Genomic DNA, 24560 nt, shown 5'->3' with positions numbered 1-24560 from the left:
TACCTTGGTGAATCCCTTAACCTTTAATCCTTATAATTTCTCAATTATATACTTGTACCCATTCCACTTGTAAGCTTGAATCTCATTTGCAGGCAAACACATTTAGTTTGAAAATGCTGAAATTTCATCCTCACCTACATCCTTCTTTCCTTTTTTTTGTTTTCCTTTCCTTCACTGGCCACTTCTTCGCTCAAACCGTATTTTCATATATACAGGTCAACAAGAGAATCTGGCATTTAGTACCCTCCCAGTGATTCTGATTGGCAGAACGCAAGGGAAGAGGGGAAAATGTTCTGTCCTGCAAAGTCTGGAGTCCTTCATCAATCTTCAACCAGTAAGGATTGATTAACACCTTACTTTTTCGAAGTTTTTATTCATTTATTTATATATTTATTACTTTGCCAATTTAGGTTAAAAGCTCTGATTATCTTGAACAATATTAAAACGTTACTGTTGGCAATCTTTGAGAACACTGACTTGACTCTAGCACATGCTCACTTGACCAAGGCCAATGAAAGTATCAAAATGATAAGTTGCTTACCTAATAATGCAAAATAATTTTTTTTATGTGGGCAAATAAAATTTTGACCCCAACATTGAAATCTGTTTGGGGCAGCTATCTGACTATATTTGTTCTATCTAATAATCCTGATACTAAATGAAACATCTTGATTCTGTAGTGCAAACAATATATCTAGATATGTGCAACAGAATAAATGACTAAGTTCACAAAATGACTACTCAATACCTATTCTGCGTGTATGTCATGGTTTTTGAATGTCTATACAAATCTGCACATCTTGCGAGGACTTGAAATCTTAAATGCAGTTCTCCAAACCCAGCAAAATACCTCATATGGTTTTGCCTCAATAATGAGGAGTGATATGATCACTGCCCATTTCCTCCCATAGACTTACTGTCTTTACACCTAGGTTAATATAACCAGCTCTAAGTTTTATTATTTATTTATGTAAAACTTGTCATTGGCAGTGTAACTTTCCAAGCTTTTGTATTCGAGGGTGTATATTTGTCCATTTAAACACTACTTTGTCCATTTAAACAGTACTTCTTAAAGATAGTGGCTAACATTTAATTTACTGGAGTTTAAAAAAAACCCTGAGCCCCATGATTCCACATGCTGAAAATCGTAAGTTGACCAGATTCACTGCCCATTTCCTCCCATAGACTTACTGTCTTTACACCTAGGTTAATATAACCAGCTCTAAGTTTTATTATTTATTTATGTAAAACTTGTCATTGGCAGTGTAACTTTCCAAGCTTTTGTATTCGAGGGTGTATATTTGTCCATTTAAACACTACTTTGTCCATTTAAACAGTACTTCTTAAAGATAGTGGCTAACATTTAATTTACTGGAGTTTAAAAAAAAACCTGAGCCCCATGATTCCACATGCTGAAAATCTTAAGTTGACCAGATTCACTGCCCATTTCCTCCCATAGACTTACTGTCTTTACACCTAGGTTAATATAACCAGCCCCGAATTTTATTGTTTATTTATGTAAAACTTGTCATTGGCAGTGTAACTTTCCAAGCTTTTGTATTCGAGGGTGTATATTTGTCCATTTAAACACTACTCAGTAGCTCAATTTTTTAGCTTGAAGCTCCACAATATTAGCCTATCACTTTAAATTGCAGGGACTCTTGGAATGTGTTACTTTCTTGGTCTCACGGGCCTAATTACTAGTGGTAGGCCATAGATATTCATTCGAGCCAACCCATTGCTATTTTTTTTATTTTGATATGGCTGATTGACAAAGTGTATGCATATGATTGTACATCTAACACTAATTTTTTATTTTTGGTAATTACTGAACTTCCTTTTCCCTAATTGGGAAGAAATATCACCAATTTTGGACTATATTTTGACTGGCGGAAGGATTAGGGCCATTTTGCTGTTTGAGTTGATGAATCTGCTCCCCCCGACGGTGTCTTCAAACACGCCAATTTATTTTTGAAATGAGCCGGTCGAGGGACCCTTTTCTGGTCAGATATGGATTGCCAGATATAAATCCTATCCACTGGTAGTAAACATTCAACCCCGAATTTCATCCTTATTTTTTATGAATTTTTTAAAGTGCCAATTTAACACATGAGTCCATGGGGAATGAATTAGGCCTGTGAGACCTCTTTAGTCTTAAGTAAGTACATTTTTCTCTCCGCATTGCGTATATTTAATGTAGGAAGGAACAGGCATGGAATGCTTCTCTACAACAGGAGTGATCGGTAGGCCACAGCCATTTGTCGTCGTCATTGGATCACGGATAAATCCAGTGCAAACATTTGTGATGGTTGAGCGGAAATCAATGAGTTTCAATACCCTCACGAAAGCAGTGGACTTCTGCTTTAAGGCAATGTCTGTCCTTGACGTAACTTACCAACCGCAGTGCCATGCTGTGTGGGATTATCTGCAGCAAGGGGTGTACAGCATCAAATCAGGTCCTCCTATGGGTGCCTCAGCTCGAGAGCTTCTGTCATTTCTTTCAAGGTTCGTCTGTAGTTCAGCAAATCTTAGCATTTGAAAGCCAAACATTTATGAAAAGTCATTATTATTTTCTAACTATCTAATGCGCATAACTAGTATATTTACCGAAAAAATGCAGTATGAGGATAAGAGAGTAAAGTAAGCTAGTACTTTTGCTTTTCAAGTTGCCAATTAGTTTCAACATGTAATGTACTTCAAACTGCATAACAATTTTATTTAATCAAGATTTTAGAAGTAAAAATTGATGTCTTTATTGCTATTTTTCTGGGACATGCCGTAATGCTACATTGTAGAACTGGAATAATCTCGATATTTTAGCAATCAGACAGTGAAGAGTAAGTTTAAGTTCATCATAAAGGATGGCCCAAAAAGATTAGAACAACTAAGATCTTTAATTTCAGTGATATCAAAGTGTCATTGTATTGTAAAAAAAAAAATTGGGGTAGAATGATGTAATTGTCATGTTTTTGTGAACTCTTGTCATGATGATTTTCCTAAATATCATATACCATGTAGTATTTCCCACTCCTGTACTACCTGTCAACCCTGCTCTTAATATGTTAGGTATAATACAGATTATCCAACTCGATGTTTGTGTGATTGGTCTTCTACCCCCTTTGTTTCTTTGTTTTGCACTTTATTTAGGAAGGAGCATGAAGAAAAAGCAGATGAATAGGAATTGACGGCATGTTCCATGGGAGAGTGACTTCACAGTGGCACCCTTGCTGTTTATATGATGATTAATTTAATTTATGTATGTTTAATTACCAAAGGTCAATTAACTGCCAAATTTGGAAATTTTGTTCTCATTTGCAAGTAAGGGAAATAGGAGTTAGTTGGTGCATGTTTTTTGCATATTATTAGGAGTGGGCTATACGTGGGTCAAAAATACTTTTTTGGTCATTTTTATGTGACAACAGTTTTTATTTATTCCTTGTAATGTATCTCAACATGAAATGACGATATTTTTTGTCTTGGGTCCGAGAAAAAAGTGTGCCGGGCAAAAATCCAAAATGGCCGCCAAAACCCCCCAAAATCGCAGTTTTGGCTGCAACTTCTTTATTTGGTGGTCTTTTTCTCTGGTCCTAATATTAGTACTTTTAAACCATTATTTGTAGAGTTAAAAGGTGATTTGCCTAAATTTACCAATTTTTAGACCTGTAGGTGCACTTTAAACCCAGACTTTCATGCTTCGTATCAGACACTTTCACACGCTTCCGTTGGTACCCTCCATTGTTCCAATCCCTAGTTTGCGCGATCAACATTCACAAACGTCCCATGGCACAACAAATGTCAAAACTTCAAAGATGAAACCTCACTAAGTAAATTTAGTTTGATGATCTATAATTCTAGTCATTCTGCAGGGTTCTGTTAAACATCCATCGATCCAAAAATACACAGAATCAATCAATTAGAGTATTGAAAGAGAGTCAAATTCGGAAGGTCGAAAAATCGTATGCCTTCGCCGGGTCTCATCTTGTACATGTTTTTTCATAACAAAATACTGCCCCTGGTCAATTTTAAGCCCGTACAAGTTTGAACAAGAGATGGCGCTATCTCACTTCTTGGCAGTAATAAACTGTATTATATTCTTAATCAAGTATATTATTTTTAGTTCAAGAAAGCAGGCATATATTGCCAACCGTACAGAAAGTGACACATTTGGTTAAAGAGTATAGAGATACGGAATATCAAATAGCGTTTAAAAAAGGGAAGCTGGGGATGCACTTGAGGAAATGGGAACAAATCAATGCACACCTTTCTTAATACCATGGATGTATTGGTTGCTTCATGTTGTTTGTGTTGTTTATTTGTTCAAATACAGATAGCTGTACCAGAGCAGGATGCATCGTGTGTGGGTGTATACTGTGTAGATGTGCGTGTGAGTTCTGTGACGGGGAAGGGGGGGGCTGTGGGTGATGGTGAGTTGAAGCGAGCTTGTGTGAGTGTTTGGGGAGAGAGATGAGGGGGAGGGGGTATGGGGGTTTAGGTGAGTGTGTAGGGATGTTTTATGATAATAATCTTCCTCTAATTAACCTTTGAAATAATCTTTTATCCCTTTTAAAATTTATTTCTTCTACAATTATTATGTGCATAAGAGATTATTTCTATTCTATTCAGGAAAAAAGTCATCCTTTACAAAGTTTTTTTCTTCTTTGTTATTTTGTCGTTTGATATGGGTTTTTTTCACATTGTTATAGAAGAGAAATTTGGCAGTTTAATTTCATTTGTAATCATTTGTAATCTCATTGATATTGATATATTTATTTGTTTGATTGTTTATTGATTGTATACATGCAAAGAATCTTTATTTATATGAATTGTGATTGTAAACTTATTGATTTGAAAGAGGAAGAAAATAAAATATTATTCAAAACAAAAAAAAAATTCCGTAACATGACAGTAACATTTCCGTAACATTTCAGTAACATGACACATTAAAAGTTTTTGATGGACATTGTGAATATGATCTTGGAATAGGGGAGTTGAAAGAAACCTTTACAAGATTGAAAAATGCTTTGATATGTAGTAAACAAAGGGAGTTTCAGTACAAACTATTACATGGGGCAGTGTATACAAAAGAGAAGATTTCCAATTTGGTTTTAAGTCAGACAATTTTTGTTCTTTTTGTAAACAACAGGTCAAAACATACCAACATTTATTTTTAGATTGTTTAAAGGTTAAACAGTTATGGAAGGAGGTCTTCAAAAAGCTTCATTTAAAGGAAGTTAGGATTGATGATTGGAAAACAATTTTCATTGGTTTATCTGGTAAATGTGTGAGAATACATGCAATAAACTATAATCTTTTTGCTAAAACATAATTTTCAATTCTAGAGAAAAGGGTGATCTTCCGTCACTAAAAAACAACAGATATGTTTAAAGTTTACAGAAACGAAGAGTATAATATAGCCAAGAAAACGGAATTTGGGAGTACACTTAAGAAAATGGGAACAAATTGGTGCATTTCTTTGACTTTTCATTTATTGATACTCTATTTTATTTTATCCATTTATTTTTTTAATGATACAAGTTACAGATCGACAGACCGGAACAGATGTGCTACCTGTTGTATGATATGTGTGCGTGAGGGTTTGCATGTGTGTGTGTGTGTGTGTGTGGATGTGTTTTGGGGGGTATACATGTATAACCTTCTTCTTAAATCAGAGTTTCATGAAAAAAAAGAAGTTTATTTGATTTGACATAACTTTGATATTGACATGATATTAATATTGAGGTAGTTTTGTTCTATATTATGTACTTTTATGGGTTTTGTTTTTCTTATATTATGCACTTAAAAAAAAGTCTTAACATTTGACATAAAAACATTTGCGTGTTAATGTCTTGAAGAAATTGTAGTTGTCTTGTTTTGAGATAATTTTGATATGAATTTTATATGCTCTTATTTGTTTTGTTTTCTATATGCAATACATGTACTTTATTTGTGACTGTCTTGTTTTGTGATAGTTGAAATTGTAAAATCATATTAAGAGGAAGAAATAAAATATTTGAAAAAAAAATTCTGGCCCCTTAATTTTCATAAAAACAAGTTTGTTAAAATTACTTTACTCACTATGCCCCTGAATACTAACAAATCATTGATCAAGAAACAAAACATTCAACAGAAACTCAGTTTAAAGAGGTTTAATAAACAACACTCCCATAAACACAAGAATGATGAATCCACAGTTTTAACTCTTGTGTTGAAATACATGTATAGTACATGTTAGCACCAAAATTTTGCCAAAAATGGGAGGTAGTTTTAAAGACCTCATTAATTTGAGTTGCCACTATAACACATGAAGATGAAATAATCGCATAAATCTAATTCACTAAACTAAAACTACTAGCAAAATTAATGTAAACATATCAACCACATCTAGAAGCTAATTGCTTTAAACACTTGCGGAGATAAATAAACAAAAACTTCACAAGTAAAAACTGTGCTGGTGATAATGATTTCTCCAAGCTAATTTTGCCAAGATTTTAACTACGTTTAAATATAAAAACACTTTTACATGCATAAAGTGCAGATATGCAGAGGTGTGAGAACCAGTGTGAAAATATTTCAAGACAAACACAAACAATCATTTCTAAGCATGCAATTTGCAAAACGAGGTTCCGAAATGAAATTTGGTGGTAAATTTAAGACTTCTGAATATGAAAAAAGTTCAGAATTCTCACATCCCTGAAATATTGTGAAAGTTATAAAAAAAACTGTTTGTACTCAATAAAAGAGAATGTTGTCTTTCGTTGGTATACATGTCTTGTATATCATACCACATAAAGGGCAAAGTCTAACATTAATGTGCTGCATTTTATTTCACTGAAGTAACTGAAATGCTTACAAATTTTTTGGTGGCGCTAGGCTCGCACCACTTTAAGCAGAAATAGATCACTTCAAGAAAAACATCAAAATATTTCTTGCTGGTTGTTATTAAAGGCATTCACATATCAAAGTGTTGCTTATTGAAATGATGAAACAAATTGTGGCGGGGGCTAGGCTCACACCACATCAAATTCATATAAAACTAATCCTGTATCTGTTAAATTATCAACGCCCAATAACTATCCATTTATATGTCTCCTAAGATGAAACACAGCCCGCTAATTGGCCTTAAGTAGACACCCAACTTTGTTTTCACCTAGGCTCTGCGAACTAAGCCCCATCATCCACATACACGTCCCAATAACCAAGAGTATTGTGGTAAGGTCTGATCTACAACAAGCACCAAGTTACCTACTTGAAGGCTGCGTTGAGGCTCCACCCACTTCTGCCTCTGCTGTAGTTGGGGTAGATATTATTTCATCCATCTGCACTAGAATATGTCTGACAAGTATTGCACCTGCCTCCATCTCCTTCTAGCGTAAGTATCAGTCTCTCTTGTAAGCGTCGGAGGTAGTACAGGTTGAGACTTCATCAGGAGCAAATGGTTAGGCGTTAATGCTTCCAAGTCATTTGGGTCATTTGAGGCCTTTGTCAAAGGCCTTCCATTACTGATACCTTCAGCTTCACACAGCAAGGTGTGTAAACCTTTGTCATCAAGTCTTTGCTGCCTAACCAGATTGAATAGCAACTGTCTGACAGTATGAATTTGGTGCTCCCAAACACCACTATGATGAGAACCACCTGGAGGATTAAAGGTCCACTGAATGTTACGTTGCAACAGAGTGTCGCTGATCTGTACTTGATTCCAGTTATCGATTTCCCGTTTAAGCTCTCTCTGTACTCCTATCTGATTTGTTCCATTATCAGACCTCATATTTTTTACTGTTCCCCGCCTGGCAATAAACCTCCTGATGGCTGTGATGCACCAGTCTGTGGTTAGACTCTTAGCTTTAGACTGTCAGCTGTCATGTGAACATCACTCCATATGTTTTAACTAAAGATTGCCCTCTCTTTACCTCGAAAGGACCGAAGTAGTCTATTCCAACTGTGGTAAATGGAGGTTCATCAGGTTTGACTCGATCAGAAGGTAGATTTGCCATCTTTTGCTCCATAATCTCCTGAACCAGCACACTGCCCTTTTTTGTCTGATCCAATCTGAGTTCACCAGTTCTCTTGTTGGATTATTACATTCTTGGTTTGCTTCTGTTGCTAAGCATGTTTCTTTAACTTCCAGCTCCACTGTAATGTCATCGGGTAACACTTCACGCTTCTTCATCCATTCATTGTCTGGATTCTTCAGGAATTCTGGTCAATCCTTCCAGGCTTTCCATTGAAGGAACTTGCTAACCTCGACTCCTCTTGAACAGCTGTCGGCGGGATTCATTGATGACCCCAAATAACGCCATTGATGTGGTTCTGATCCGTCCCTTATTACTGCCACTCTATTAGCGACGAATGTCTTAAATCTGGCTGTTTGATTGGTTACATATCCTAAGACTGATATACTATCTGTCCAGAAATATGTTTGGTCTATGGGAAATTGTAGCTCTTCCCCGATCATGTGATTAATCCTGACTTCTAGAGTCGCTGCTGCGAGTTCCATTCTTGGGATAGAGACTTCCTATAGTGGTGCTACCCTTGCTTTGCTTGTTACCAAGCTCATCTAAAACTCGTCTTCTCTTTGCCATCTTAGATAGGAGACTGTCCCATACCCTTTCTCACTAGTATCACAAAAATGGTGTAAAGTCACTGCTTCTGCATCAAAACTGCTAGGCTTACAGCATCTAAAATTGCGAGAGCATGGGTAACTCCGCCTTCCACTTCTGCCACTTCTTAGACATGTCTAATGGGATCTCTTCGTCCCAACCTAGCTGAGATCGGCACAGTACTTGGAGCAACTGCTTTGCTGGCAATATCACTGGAAACGCACATCCTATAGAATCGTATACCGAGCTAACTTTGGATAAAATGCCTCTTCTTGTGCAAGGTCTATCCTTCAGGTCGACCTTCATACCTATGGTGTCGTCATCAGTGGACCACTTAATTCCAAGAGCTCTTTCTGTCACATTATTCTTAATATCCAGATCCAGCCCTCTGATGCTCTTCGCTCTTTCCCTTGATGGGACCGATTCCAGCACTTCTTGTTGGTTACAAATCCACTTAGTCAAATGGAATCCTCCACCTCGGCATACTTGTGTTAGGTCAGACATCAGCTGAATGGCTTCTTCTACACTGGAGGTACAGCCCAGGCAGTCATCTACATAAAAATTCTGATGTACTGTTCTTACAACTTCTTCAGGGAATCTGTCTGCTTGGTCCACTGCCGCTCTTTTCAATGAATAATTGGCACATGATGGTGAGGACACAGCGCCGAACACATGAACTTTCATCCTGAATATCACCCTGGTCCCACCACAGAAATCGCATGAGATCCCTGTCATTATTCGGTACTCGAATCTGCGAGAACATCCCTTCTATATCTGCCATGAGTGCTACCCTGTCCTGTCTGAATCTAGTTAACATGCCAAACAGTTGGTTAATTAAATCCGGCCCCTGTAGCAGCTCCCAATTTATACAGAAACCTCCATATTCTGCCGAGCAATCAAATACGACTCTCAGCCTTTTCTTGTGAGGATGAGTGACACCATGGTGAGGGAGGAACCACAGTGTACCATCATCTCTATCTCTTTCCTCCACAGGTACCTTTTCCATGTAACCTTTCTCCATCTCATCCGGTCTACAGAACCTTTTGCATCGTTCATTCTTCAGTGTCTTCGCCACGCATCGTGCCCTAGCCGCTTCGGGTACACAGGCCCGCTTGCTGGCGGCACACATTCTCCCCATCCGGTCTACCGAACATTTTTCATTGTCCATTCTTACGTGTCCACACCACACATCGTGCCCTAGCCGCTTCGGGTACACGGGCCCGCCATATGCTGCCCTTGGTTGTTGATTCTCGTGAATCATATGTCTTATCCCAGTGTTTCCACAACTTAAACTTTTACTTCCTGAAATGAGCTCTCAAATTTCCTGTAATTCGGCACTATTTCCTGAAATTTGAAATGTGCTTTTTAAAAACAAACGTGGCGCTATATAGAACCAATTAACGTACTAGTGAGTGTTGCAATGAAATAAATGCATGAACTTTGTTAAATAGATTCATCATTCATTAATGTATTTGAAACAGAACTTGATTTTGTATTACCATTAATATCGTACAAAGTTTTTACTTACCACTTACTGGAACGCCTGGGAGATTAATTTTTTTCTGAGTTCGCAAGCTTCTGTGTCATCTGCATTTGCCTTCATCCTGGAATGAAGCTGCAGCATCTCTTTGCAGGGATTCAACTTGGCAGCTTGCTGGGTCCCTTTCTTCTGGTTAGTTTGGTGAGTAAAAGTGCAAGCAAACTTTCTTGCTTCAGTCTTGTCCTGTGGTCATTTTTAATGAGTTTTAGTTGACTGAAGATTCTTTCCACAGAAGAATTGGAAAATGGGAAGGAAAACAAAACACTTATCACTTTGGTGAGGTTGGGGTTCACTTGTTCTCCTTGAGGATCCTTCTTTGTGAAAACTTCTCTCCAATATTCATGTGGAGACATCCTAGCATTCAGAGCTGGGTTGATGGAGTGCTTTCTCCATTCATCATCTACATCTTGAACTGATGCCACCTTCTCCAGGTACGGAAGCTTCTGGAACAATGGAGCAAGGGATGGTTCAGCCACATTGTAGGCCACTGTTGGGTCTAGACATGAAAGGAAATCGAGTTCCTCAATGTTACTAAATCTCTTCTGGATCTGTATGACACACTCTTGCAGGAACTGTTTGCAATGATTCTGGAACAGTTTAACGTCTTGGTGGGTTGTTCCAATATTAGAAGTAATGTTGCCTAAAGTGCTTGAGGCCTTTATGCCAATGTACACTTTTTCTATTGGAACATGATGTTCGTCAGCATTTACACCCAGCTTCAGGGGATCAATACCTCGGACGTATGTCAGCTCCATAAAATCTGAAGAAAAACCAACATGCAACTGTGTGACTTCATGTTTAAGAACATGGAGCAGAGGAACTTCACTCTGAAAAAGTTTGTTAAAAGATGTCAATCTGCCAAGATTATAAGACATGAACTCAAGATAGGCTAACGTAAACATATTGTTCAGACTATTGGTAATCGAGTCATTTGTGTGTGTTGGAGCAGAGGAACTTCACTCTGAAAAAGTTTGTTAAAAGATGTCAATCTGCCAAGATTATAAGACATGAACTCAAGATAGGCTAACGTAAACATATTGTTCAGACTATTGGTAATCGAGTCATTTGTGTGTGTTGGGTCTTCTAGTGATCGACCTTGGAAATAGACCTTTAATGCATCATATTGCTCCAAAATCCTGTCTACGCACATCTTCATTGAAAGCCATCTTGTCTGGCCAGCTCTCAACATGTTATGAGGATCAAGGTAAAAAAACTCCTGAAACTCTCTCAGTGCATCGCATCTCTGAGAACTTAAACGGAAATGTGAGTATATGTTCCGACACAAATCTTCGAGGGATTTTGGCAACTTCAAGCAGGCATGTGATGCACATAGGTGTATGAGATGACATGAACATTTGATAGGAAGAATCCAGGGGTGCTTACTTCTTAGTAACTGGCTTACAGAATGGTGGGCACCGAACATTACATTACACGTATCCGCGCAGAAGGGGATCACATTGTCCATCGGGATGCCTTTTTCATGCAAGGATTCAATCACTGCATTATAAATAGAGTTAGCCTTACCATCTTTTAAGTCTACAAGATCTATGAATACCGTAGCCATCTGGAATGTCTCATGATCAAAATAGAATTGCCATTTGACTTGTAGTTGATTTATCTGTCGTTTCATCTATGATTAAAGAGAACTTGTGTGTCCTCAATTTTGCAATTCCTTCTTTCATATAGTAGAACCCAAGTACCTGCCTCACCATATTGGTAGCTTTCTGCTTACCAAGTGTTACACGTTTTAATGTCTCATCAGATGGGAACAAACTCTTCAAAAATGCCAGGAGGTCATCGGAAATGGAAAGAGAGATTATGTTCAGCAATGAAACTACAGATCTTTATTTCCATTTTAGCAGTTGATGATAAGGACGACTGGAAGAAATGATGGATTCCTGATTGTGTTTTTTTTTAGATCATCATTCATTTTTACAACTTGTTGATGTCCTTTACTATCCAAGTGTCTAATCAAAGCTGTTTTCCTTAAACTACAGTTTACTCTGCACAGCTTACAGTAAGGCACAAACTTACCACTGCCTTGCTCTTTCCTCTTTTCAAGCCATTCTGAAAAAAGGGGGTTTTGAAGCCATCCATCAGAAAACTTAGTTTCGTATTTTTTCTTTTTAGTTGAGCTGTAGAACGACAACGAAGAAGTCGATGAAGAACTTGAAGGACCGCTCGTAGCAGTGTCAGTACTACTAGGCCTAGTAGATGTAGTTGGGCGATCCTGTTGCTCTGTATTGGCATTGACACCGTCACTCTCATTGTCAGTACCGGTATCATAATTCCCTCTCCTGACTTTGAGAAATCACTTCCATCCTGGGATTTTCGTTTCCTTAAATGCGCATCCATGTTGCTTGTCACATGCACATATATTGAAGTCCACGTCTACAATTACACACGTTCCAAAAAGGAAAATGAAAAGCTAAAAATATTCAGAGAAAACGATGTGGTAACCTTCCCTTGACGTCAGCTGTATCAGTCGCATCCGGCACAGCAAACCTAGCCCAGGCCCAGCGTTCCCCTCTCATTCTGCTTCGCGCGCAAAATTTTAGACCAATAAATCAGGTCGATCGACTCAAACCTATTCAACAATACATCCGCCATGTGATGCGTGTGTATAGCTGTTCACAGACTACGTCCCACGTCAATAGGCATCTGGGATCTCAAGTGGGGTATTGACACCCCAATTTCAGTTTTTTTGGAAAGTTGCATTTCTCGCGTTTAAACTGGGGTGGGGTCGATAGTGACTGCTGCTGCTAATAAGAGCCGATAACACCGATGCCTGCCACCACAACAGGCTGATGAACAGCATGGAGTGGGATTGCAGCTGTACTTGTTACGTAATAGTATAAACAAACTCTTCAGAGCTTCTTGGCTGACATTAATCTTGAAAGAATGAATTTGTATTTTATTTGTTTTAGGACATTAGCATATCTAAAAACGATTCGGAATTTAGATGAAGATCGACATGAAATTTTGAACGATGCAAAATGACCCATAATTGCCGAAATAATAAGTTTAAAAAATCACCCTCTCTCTCTCTCTTTCTCTGCCAGGCCTTATGAAGGTCACTTCTCCTTGGGGGAAGGTGGATTATCTGGGAGAGTGCAAGGACTTGATTATGTTCGTGATTAGTTAATTTTAACAGAAATGGAGTATTGCCTAGTATTGCATAGGGGATCCAGGGGCGAGGGCCAGCCCCCCCCCCCCCTTATTGCTGGAGCCAAAAAAAGGGGAAAAGAAAAAAGGAAGAAAAAGAAGGGAAAGGGAGGAGAGAAAAAGAGGAAAAGTAAGAGGAATAAGACGAGTAAAAAGATTTAGATAAAGGGAAGACTTGGGGAAAAAAACATGTCACTAAATAAAATTTTCGGTCGCGCTCTACGCTCCCATTGCCTATCGGGTGATTTGCATAACTTGCAATATACAAAAACATATTTTAGCCCTAAAATCGAACTTTCATTATTTTGTTTGATTTACAAATTGAGTTTTAAAGTGCCTTGCATTCCAGTTTCACGGTCTGAATATAAATATTTTCTGTTCACGCTGTGCGCTCGGAAAATTTGATTTGTCAGGTACCTACTTTCTTTAACAATTTTAAGTTCCCATTTCATGACAGTTTATCAAAAATTTAGGTTCGATACTTGCGCTCGCCTTATTTGTTAGAATATATCAACTCATGCATCCTACTCATAAGGATTGATAATTACAAAAGTGCTTAAAATGTTTTCAGGCCATAATGATAACACATAACAATAAGCTGGTCAATAAGATATTAATTCAATAATTGTCCTTTTTTAATTATGGAATATCGAAAAGTTTCAAGTTTCAAAAGTTTCATCTCGCGCTAAGGAAGAGGAACAGGAATTCATCATTTTCGTATGATGACAAAATGTCCTTAGCATATCCCGGTCCTATGTCAAAACTCAAAGCAATAAGAATAGAAAATATCAGCTCTATATGATTAAAAAAGTGCTTTATAAAAGGCTTAAATTAATTAACCCTCTTTAAAATCGGAATATCAAATATCTTAAGCTCACACTTCGCGCTCGCTTTATCTATTTTCATGATAGAAATGCATTCAGAATGCCAAGGTTCTAGGTCTAAATCTGAAACACACGTGCGCATGTTCAGATAAGCAGCTTGTTTCTCTAATTAAATCATCCAATTTCAGATCAGAATATAAAAAATTGTCAGCTCGCGATTTGCACTCGCTTTATTAATGTAGGTAGGAAGATCCCCAATTATATCCTTTTCATGATTTACAAAACATGAATTGAGTGACCCGTTTTCAGTAAGGTCTAAATCTAGAATTGTTCCGCTCGCGCTTCGCTCGCACCAATTGTTTAGTTATAAAACCTTCCTATCCTGTTCTTGATTACAAAAAGTGCTTGGAATTTTCATTCTTTTGGTAGAATTGTAAAAAATGGCAGCTCCCGCTTTGCGCTCGCATTATTTGATCATTGAAATATGTAACGTCTTCATGTCTAACTACAAGCAGTCCTTTAACAGGTAATTTTTCGATCAGATCAAAACGTTTATTCAAAAAAATCTGCTCGTGTGTCGCGCTTTCAGTAAATTCTTAGTTGCATACACATCTGCTCAGGATCACTGACATTTTTGCCCAAAATTTTAGGACAAATGATATTTTAAAAGAAAATTCTCTTCGCGTCCTTAGTATTTAAATATGGGTCATGAGATTGTAATATATTTATGTTGATCTATAAGAATAAAGCAAAAAAGTGACTGTGACTGGAAAATATGGCTGAAAACAAATTCCGCCCCCCCCCCCCCATTAGCGAAGGCTGGATCCGCCTCTGTTGAAGGGCTTCATGCGCTGAGGAGGCAAAGCAGCCTTCATGTTACAATCAACAAGCATCCTCATCAACTGGTTCTGTTAAAAAAAGTACGTCATTGATGCACTGTTCATCATTCTTGTACCTGGAGCAGCATGATATGGAGCTGAAGGTGGCTGTCTCCTATCCATGGCATAAGCTATATATTCCTCTTCGCTTGTTCGAGACTGGCTACACTCTAAAAAATGAAGTGCTAATTCAGCTCTTAAAGAGCGTGTATAGTGACTGCACTTCGGAGTGCTGTTTTGTCTAGTTCAAATTTGAACGAGGAAAATCAGCACTCTGAAGTGCAGTCACTATACACGCTCTTTAAGAGCTGAATTAGCACTTCATTTTTTAGAGTGTATCATCTTCCATGAACAAGCCTGGACTTTGCAGTTTGACCTGCTTGCAACATTACTGGATCTTGTAGTTTGTGCAAATCAGCACCCTGTCTCACCTCATCCATCTTGCAGATAAAAGTTAACCTGTGCAAGTCTTACATCTACATCTTAGCCTTCATGAACTTCTGCACTTTAATATGACAAAGTCTTAGAATCTTGAGTATTCCTCAGAATCATGTACTTGAGATTGTTGCAACTCATCCAACCTTGTACTACTTGCAGTATCATGTGGTATTCCTTCTTGTCTATTATCATGAACTTCTCTATTGATTTTCCACAGTTTATTCAAGCCTCCCGAGTTTCAGATCTACTGTTAACTCTCTATTGTGTGTTTAATTTTCTCCTACTTTATTCTATTCCTGTTGTTGTGTAGGCTGATTGTTAATTAATCCTGGCCTCATTAGATCTCTGTCTCTGAGAGATCTACCTCAAAATTGATCTGTTTTTCCAGCACCTTACAACTACGAGTTACGGCCCTGGCCTTCATTTTATTCAGATCTTTTCCAAGACTAAAACACCCTTTTCACTGCTTTGTTCATCTTCAGGAATGTGCTTATCATTTTTACTTCATTTCACTAGGATGCTCAACTTCATCTACATTCCCGTTTGTAATATAAGATCTAGCTTAGATTCCATATTGAAACTCTAGGGTTGACTGCATTCATCTCATTAGCAAGCCAGTTTCATTCCATTACCATGTTATGAATAGTAATTTTCATTTCCTTTTGTCTCAACTTTGCTCATCTAGTCTAATTCAAGTCTCAAGAAGCAGGCTATGGATGTATTCCAATACAGAACGAAATAGTCTATGTTATAGCGTCATCAATCACGACTGTTTACTCACATATGGTACTCACTAACTCAGCTACTGTCCTTCCTAACTGGGTGAAGAATCGTCCTTCCTTGTTTGATTACTGAACTCAGAACAAATCCATGTTTACTGCAGTCCAATGTTGAAGCGAGACCGATTTTTCAACCGATGTAGGTGCACTTAAAAAAAAAATTCCAAATGAAGTAGAAATGGCTAAATTTTTTATGTACATACATGTACGTATATGATGTTTATGTGCAATTTATGTTACATTAGATTAGATCATGTACATCAGCTGACAAGCAGTCAAAATCACAATCAAATTCTAAACCTCAGAAACTCACTTTGATGACACTATATACTTTATATACAGGCCTTGTTACATGTCATGGTGGTCAATGCATGGATATACACTGACAGTGTATTCAGTGAATTCATTGTACAGTGCGTATAAAAAAAGTTAACACTGAGAAAAAAAAACCTGTAAAATTATAGGCTTGTAATATCCTGAAGATTTTTCCACATTTTAACATTGGTACAGATCCACTTTAAGCATATGACGATATAAGTGCTGAAAAATATCTCCGCTTGAGCGCGCACCATTTTTGAAAAGTTTGTGCAAAATGATTTGCGCAGAAATTTGAAATTGTTATGCGAATAAAAGTAGAAATTAATCATGAAGAACACAATGAATTTAGGTAGTAAAATTGATTTGATATGTTTTACCTTCTTTAAGTTGTTTCCTTTCCAAAAACACTTCGAAGAGTGCATTGCGCCCCGCCCCACTCCACCACACACCGAGGCCATCGAAACTGCTTAGGCTTCATACATTTTAGTAATCATTTTCAAGCTTGGGGAAATTGTGGAGAAACAAGTATTAAATAAAAAAATGAACTGTAATTCCACTTTAAATGATACAAACTTAGTGAAAAATAAATCCTAGAGATGTCTGATATAAACGTTTGTTCAGATTCAGTTATATCCTCAGATCCAGCTGGCATAAAAAGGGTAAAAGTTGTGCTTACTAAGTGTTGAAATTTCAATTTGGGTGGCAAAATTGTTACAGAATGCCTGAATATATATTTGTTTGATTTAAATTGACTAAAAGTGCTAGGGAAATGGATGAGAAATGTTTCGCAGGGTAAGTTTGATTTCGCCCTTTCCCCTTTACAAAGCGTTAAAACGAGCATTTCTGCGCAAACAGATTTCTGCGAGCTTTACAAAAGTGGACAGTGCTCACTCAAGTGTGACATTCTGTCAAAACTTTAACTTGCATTAGATAGATGAGACCCAAACCCAAGATTGTATGTGAAAACATTACCCACATGTATATTTTTTTGATACCCAGGGCTTTTTCAAAGTGTAAACTCTTTTTTGATATGCACTGTATATCACATTGCCCCTATTGATAAATGACATTTTTTTTATTTGATAAGATACATTTCACAAATATCCGTAAACCTCAATTGAGAGTAATAAAAGCAATATAGCTATATGAAGCTGCTTACCATGCACTGTTCATCAAATATCATCTAATATCCAAGAACCACAAGACGATGAAACCTACTTTTTTACTTTAAAAAGGCTCTAAAAATTGGTAAATTTAAGTAAAATCATCTTTTAACTCAAGAAATAATGTTTTAAAAGTACTTACTTTAGGAAAAACAAATAGCCTGCCCCCAAAACATATCAATAGACACCAAAACAAGAGAAAAAGACCAACAAATGAAGATGTTTTGGCAAAAAATGTGATTTTGGGGGGTTTTGCCGGCCATTTTGGATTTTTGCCCGGCACACTTTTTTCTCGAACCCGAGACAAAGAAATATTTTCATTTCATGTTGAGATGAGGTAAAAGGAATACCAAAAAAAAAAAACTGTTGCCACAGTAAAACCAAAAATCACCCATTTATAGCCCACTCCTAATATTAAATCGTTTGACCAACACTATCATTTTTCACGTCTGTTGGAGATGTTTGTAATTGTCCCCATGGAAAGATATTCAAAAGGAGACAATGAAATGAACTTGCCTGTAAGTGTATGTGTGAACCTCCAGTAAATAATATGCCACTTGTCTATTTACCACTAGGATTTTTTTTTCTTCCAATCGGCCTAGGGAGGGGTTTAAAATTTTAAAACAGTATTTAGGAAGTCAATAGCTAGGTATGCAAACTCTCTCTTAAATCCTGGCTGGGACATCTCATTGCATAATTTAACCATAATTCATTTGTTATTTGTGTGATACTGTATGCTGAATAACAACCAAAACGTCGTGACCATTTGGGTTTAAAAATCCCTGAAACAAGAAAAGACAAGAACTATATAAACAATTATCCTCAACAAATTCTACAGGATCCAAAATACCAATAACTGCTTGGCCAGATTATGGAACTTTTGAAATGGTCATGTTTGCAGTAAATTGCTGCAATACACGTATCTGTAAATGGTTTCAAAAATGCAAGTTTTACCCAGACGTCAAGTTCGTTTAGTCAAAGGAGAGCAATGAGGGAAACAAATTAATGAAAGTTTGGCGAAAATCTGCCAAAGAGTAATGAGCAGGGTGATCAGATTTCACAAAATGAAATACGGGACAATCGACAAAAAGGATCAACAAAGATACACAGTGTTAGACTTGTGAAAAGAAAGAAAGAAAAAACGATCTGAAGGAGAAAATGTAGAGAAAAAAATTAAAGAAACTTAGAATAAAAGAAGGATGAAAGAAAGAATAAAAGAGAGAGAAAAGGTTTCCGTCATTCTTTGAAATGAATATAGAAAGTAAGAAAGAAAGAAAAAGAAAGGAAGGAAGGGAAGATGAATAAATGTGTGAAAGACAAAATAAAGGAGAAAAAGAAAATAAGAAAAAAGGGTGAAAAGAAAGAAAAATGTTTCCCTCATTCTTTAGAAGAAAGAAACAAAGAAAGAAGAAAACAGGAAGGGAGGAAGGAAGGGAAAGAAATGATAAGGAAAGAAAGATGAACTCAGGAAATAGAAAATGAAATTTAATAAATGAAATCAGAAAGAAGGAAAAAAAGACAAATGAACAGAGAGAGAGAGAAAGCTTGAAGAAAAAAAAAATCGGAAATAAAGATAAATGGAACAAAAAAGGTCAAGCAGGAAGGATATAAAGATGAACAAAGAATGATACAAAAGAAAGGAAGAGGAAAAAATTCAAAACTTCAAGCAAACAAAAAATCCAGTCATCTAACAAAATCATAATGATATTTGGTGCTTGATACATTTTATAGAATTTTGAAACACTAAAATGTTTTAGACAATGAAATTTCAAAGTAAAACATTGCCAAACTTAAAAATTAGATGAAACATATCATACACAACAAGACTCAAAACGAAAGCTGAAACAACAAGATCTAGTTATGAAAACTCAATAATATATTATTTGTTCCACCGATTACATCTCCAAATTAGTTTCATTGTTATCTCTGCTTCGTCATCTGTCGGTTATTTGATGAAAATTCATCACTTTTAAATGTATTAATACATTTTGTTCAATATTCTTAAATACGGGACAAATAGGCGTCCCGGGAAGGGTTTATCGGGACGCCGGGACAAAGGAGCAAAATACGGGATAATCCCGGGAAATACGGGACGTCTGGTCACCCTGGTAATGAGGTTTCAATGTTTGAAATTTGTGACGTCACATGCGAGCAGCTACCAATATGTCATGTAATACAAATTCCATAAATTACCAGAGTGAGACTATAGGCGCCGCTTTTCCGACGGCGACGGCGGCGGCGTCAACATCAAATTTTAACCTGAGGTTAAGTTTTTGAAATGACATCATAACTTAGAAAGTATATGGACCTAGTTCATGAAACTTGGCCATAAGGTTAATCAAGTATTACTGAACATCCTAATAGAGTTTCATGTCACATGACCAAGGTCAAAGGTCATTTAGGGTCAATGAACTTAGACCATGTTGGAGGAATCAACATCGAAATCTTAACCTGAGGTTAAGTTTTTGAAATGTCATCATAACTTAAAAAATATATGGACCTAGTTCATGAAACTTGGACATAAGGTTAATCAATTATCACTGAACATCCTGCGTGAGTTTTATGTCACATGACCAAGGTCAAAGGTCATTTAGGGTCAATGAACTTTGGCCGACTTGGGGGTATCTGTTGAATTCCCATCATAACTTTGAAAGTTTATGGATCTGATTCATGAAACATGGACATAATAGTAATCAAGCATCACTGAACATTTTGTGCAAGTTTCAGGTCTCATGATTAAGGTCAAAGGTCATTTAGGGTCAATGAACTTTGGCTGATTTGGGGGTATCTGTTGAATTACCATCATAACTTTGAAAATTTATTGGTCTAGTTTGTTAAACTTGGACATTAGAGTAATCAAGTATCACTGAACATCCTGTGCGCATTTCAGGTCACATGACAAAGGTCAATGAACTTTGGCCGAATTGGGTGTAACTGTTCAGACCAAGAATGTACCTGATTAACATTTGATTTTATGTAATTATATGATGTACATGCAGTTGAATATCAAGAAGATTTTAATGTCATTTGTAGAAATGAGAATGGACTTTGTTGTTAACTTTCCACTGTGTCCATGGCTCATCTCCCCAGTACCTCATTTCACTGATCAAATGTTATACCCCTTCAAGATCCTTACGTTCCTCCCTCTTCCAATTCTCTTGTTACCCCCAAAATTTCCAAAACCTGGGGGGCAGGATCATTTGTTCACTCATCCTCCAAGTTATGGAATATAGCCTCCCTGAAAACATCAAACAGCTAGTGCTTGACCTCTGAAACTTTTAAACAATACTGTAAAACATTTCTCTTCAATTCTCCTTAATTCATTTTATAATTTCCTAAAAAGCACCTTGAACACTCTACAGAGTGGATTTGGCGTGATATAAGTCTAATTGGCATTATTATTATTATTATTCATAAAAAGACAGGCAATTGATATTGCCCCCTTTAAATCATTATGATGTCAATAGTTGATTTAAGAGACATTCTTCCTTTATTTCCACTACAGGTACAGAGTTTGAATATGAAGAGGATGAGAAACATATGGTAGAGTACAGCAGAGAGAAGACCCGTCAGTGTTCACATTGCAGTGAGGAATTCATTGATGAGAATTCTTTAATATCACACCAGAAATTACTGGATGGACAATGTGATCCTACAAGCCATGAGAAGACGCATCAGTGTTCATATAGCAGTGAGGAATTCATTGATGAGAATTCTTTAATATCACACCAGAAATTACCGGATGGACAATGTGATCCTACAAGCCATGAGAAGATGCATCAGTGTTCACATAGCAGTGAGGAATTCATTGATGAGAATTCTTTAATATCACACCAGAAATTACCGGATGGACAATGTGACCCTACAAGCCATGAGAAGATGCATCAGTGTTCACATAGCAGTGAGGAATTCATTGATGAGAATTCTTTAATATCACACCAGAAATTACCGGATGGACAATGTGACCCTACAAGCCATGAGAAGACGCATCAGTGTTCACATAGCAGTGAGGAATTCATTGATGAGAATTCTTTAATATCACACCAGAAATTACCGGATGGACAATGTGATCCTACAAGCCATGAGAAGACGCATCAGTGTTCACATAGCAGTGAGGAATTCATTGATGAGAATTCTTTAATATCACACCAGAAATTACCGGATGGACAATGTGATCCTACAAGCCATGAGAAGACGCATCAGTGTTCACATTGCAGTGAGGAATTCATTGATGAGAATTCTTTAATATCACACCAGAAATTACCGGATGGACAATGTGATCCTACAAGCCATGAGAAGACGCATCAGTGTTCACATAGCAGTGAGGAATTCATTGATGCGAATTCTTTGATATTACACCAGAAGTCACCTAATGGAAAATGTGATCCTACAAGCCATGAGAAGACGCATCAGTGTTCACATTGCAGTGAGGAATTTATTGATGAGAATTCGTTGATATCACACCAGAAGTCACCTAATGGAGAATGCGATCCTACAAGCCATCCTGGAATAAAGTCAGGAGAGGGATATTGCGATGAATCATTTGATAGCATAGAAATTCTTTTAACCCATCAAATGACCCACAATGGAGAAACACCTTATCTTTGCTCATATTGTGAGAAGGAATTCTCAGAAATGACAGATCTTATCTATCACATGAGAACGCATCCAAAAGAGAAGCCTTATCTTTGTTCTCTTTGTGAGAAAACATTTTCTTCCACAGCTCGTCTTAATAGGCACATAATGGCCCATACTAAAGAAAAGCCTTATCATTGTTCTTATTGTGAGAAGGAATTTTCGTATAAAAGTAGTCTGAACCGTCATATAAGAACACATATTAAGTGTTTTCAGTGCTCTGAATGTAGTAAAAGATTTTCACAAAGAATGTATCTTGTCTGTCATATGAGGAAACATATGAAAGAGAAGTCTTATCTTTGTGAGAAACGGTTTTCAAACAAGGTTGATCTTGAGCCTCATACTATGACACATACTAGTGAGAGAAATCACCCATGCCCTCGTTGTGAGAAAATATTTCATAGTAAGAATGACCTTACCTGTCATATAAGGACATGTGATGGAGAAAAACCTTATTCTTGCCCAAAGTGTTGGACAAGATTTCGTTGCAAGAATGATCTTTCTCTTCACTTAAGAACACATGAAGGAATATTGTCTTTGTTAACCAATACACTGTAGGGGTGACTGTGAAATCTCTAACAATTGATTTATAGCTCTCTCTCTCTCTCTTGTATCCTTTCCCCGTTAAAGTCGGAGATCGCTGGCATCAGTAGAAATTAATGCAGACACTTCCTAAGGGTTGTTAGAGCTAGAAAAGTTGCTGAGGTGGTTTTTGCGGGTTGTGTGAAGATTGCGGATGAAGTATAAAATAAGTGTGGGGAGCCGGGTTTGACTGGCATTGCTGAGGTGCACAGGGGGGGGGGGAATAAAATACACTCTAGCAATTGCTGAGGGTCTGTCTCAAAGAAACTTACATTACAAATCTTCTGATATTGTCATTTACCAGATAGCAAGGCTATCTAGCTCTAAGAAGAGCTGGTGTGGTGAGAAAGCTCATTATAGACATAATAATAAGGCAAATGAGTTTTGTAGGACATCATAATTAGAAAAGATAATACTGAATATTTAGCATTGATGGGGAAGATAAGAGGTTAGAGGAGAAAACAGATGAATTGGATGACTGGATTACAGAGAGAGAGGTGTGGATCAGCAGGTGGAGCTGATTCAAACAGCAAGGAACAAAGATTTGTGTTATGCCATAATCGTCATCTACGGATAATGGCACTCAAAGGTCACGTCCACCCCAGAAAAATGTTGATTTGAATAAAAAAGAAAAATAAACTAGTATGACGCTGAAAATTTTATCAAATCAGATGTAAAATAAAAAAGTTAGGACATTTTAAAGTTTCACTTATTTTTCACAAAACAGTGATATTCACAATTCAGTGACATGCAAATGAAACAGAGGATGATGTCTTAATTGTTTTTCTTGTTTGAAATATACAATATTTCATTTTTTTTACAGATTTGACAATAAGGACCAACTTGACTGAGACATATTAAACAATGCTAAATCCACATGTTCAGGGAGGAATTGATTAGAATATTTCATAAAATAAAATATCATAGAAATAGTGAGTGGATGACGTCATCAGTCTCCTCATTTGCATACCGACCAGGATGTGCATATTGATGTTTTTATGAAATTAAGCAAAACTTTAAAATGTCATAAATTTCTTATTTTACATCCGATTTTGATGAAGTTTTCAGTGTTGGGCTTGTTGGATTTTTCTCTTTTTATTCAAATGAACTTTTTGTTGGGGTGGACTTGACCTTTAAAGAGAGATCAAGGCATTTCAGCATTATTTTGTCAAGTACAAACTTTGAATGGTCTGGAAAGCAAAGCTGCTACTGACATAATAGAGCGTGCATTCGAAACAAATGTAGGAATGTTGATAAGATTTTAGCAAAGTGAGATGTACATCAGCAGTACATTTTGAAATTTGTTTATTTCCTTTCCAGGAATCCTGATAACAAAAATGAAAAATACAATAGAAACATTACAAGAGTAGAATGAAATTGAGCATCAACCAATGCCTGGGGATCACCTAAAAGAATTGAAATTCCTGCCGAGAGGTTCTCCAGATTGGCTGGTGTACTGTAATGAAGACCTAAACTGAATCGAAAAATAAAATTGACGTATCATATATTGTCAGTTTCTTCATTATTTTTTGTAGTATAAGTGACCAACCACCCCAACAGTGAGTTGACTGAAATGATTTTAATTTAGTTTGAAAAAGCACATTCTGAGCTTAAAAATGATATATAACTTGTCAAAATCGA

General features: G+C 36.9%; 2 protein-coding genes across 2 annotated transcripts in view; both read left to right on the top strand.

Moving 5' to 3' along the window:
* Positions 1-3425, top strand: part of LOC121431777 — a 55090-nt gene extending 51665 nt beyond the window's left edge. The window contains exons 15-17 of the mRNA XM_041629478.1: positions 216-334; positions 2201-2505; positions 3148-3425. Coding sequence (XP_041485412.1) covers positions 216-334; positions 2201-2505; positions 3148-3178 — 455 coding nt within the window. The 3' untranslated portion in view covers positions 3179-3425. The remainder of the gene's footprint in view (positions 1-215; positions 335-2200; positions 2506-3147) is intronic.
* A 17679-nt stretch (positions 3426-21104) lies between these two features.
* On the top strand, positions 21105-23564 carry LOC121431558 (zinc finger protein OZF-like). Its single transcript, XM_041629075.1, has one exon. It carries the CDS (start codon positions 21243-21245, stop codon positions 22893-22895), a length of 1653 nt encoding a protein of 550 aa, XP_041485009.1. The 5' UTR covers positions 21105-21242; the 3' UTR covers positions 22896-23564.
* Positions 23565-24560: the final 996 nt, after the last annotated feature.

Source organism: Lytechinus variegatus, chromosome 18 (assembly GCF_018143015.1).
Source record: "Lytechinus variegatus isolate NC3 chromosome 18, Lvar_3.0, whole genome shotgun sequence".
NCBI lineage: Eukaryota > Metazoa > Echinodermata > Echinoidea > Temnopleuroida > Toxopneustidae > Lytechinus > Lytechinus variegatus.
This window is presented reverse-complemented; position numbering and strand designations above follow the sequence as displayed.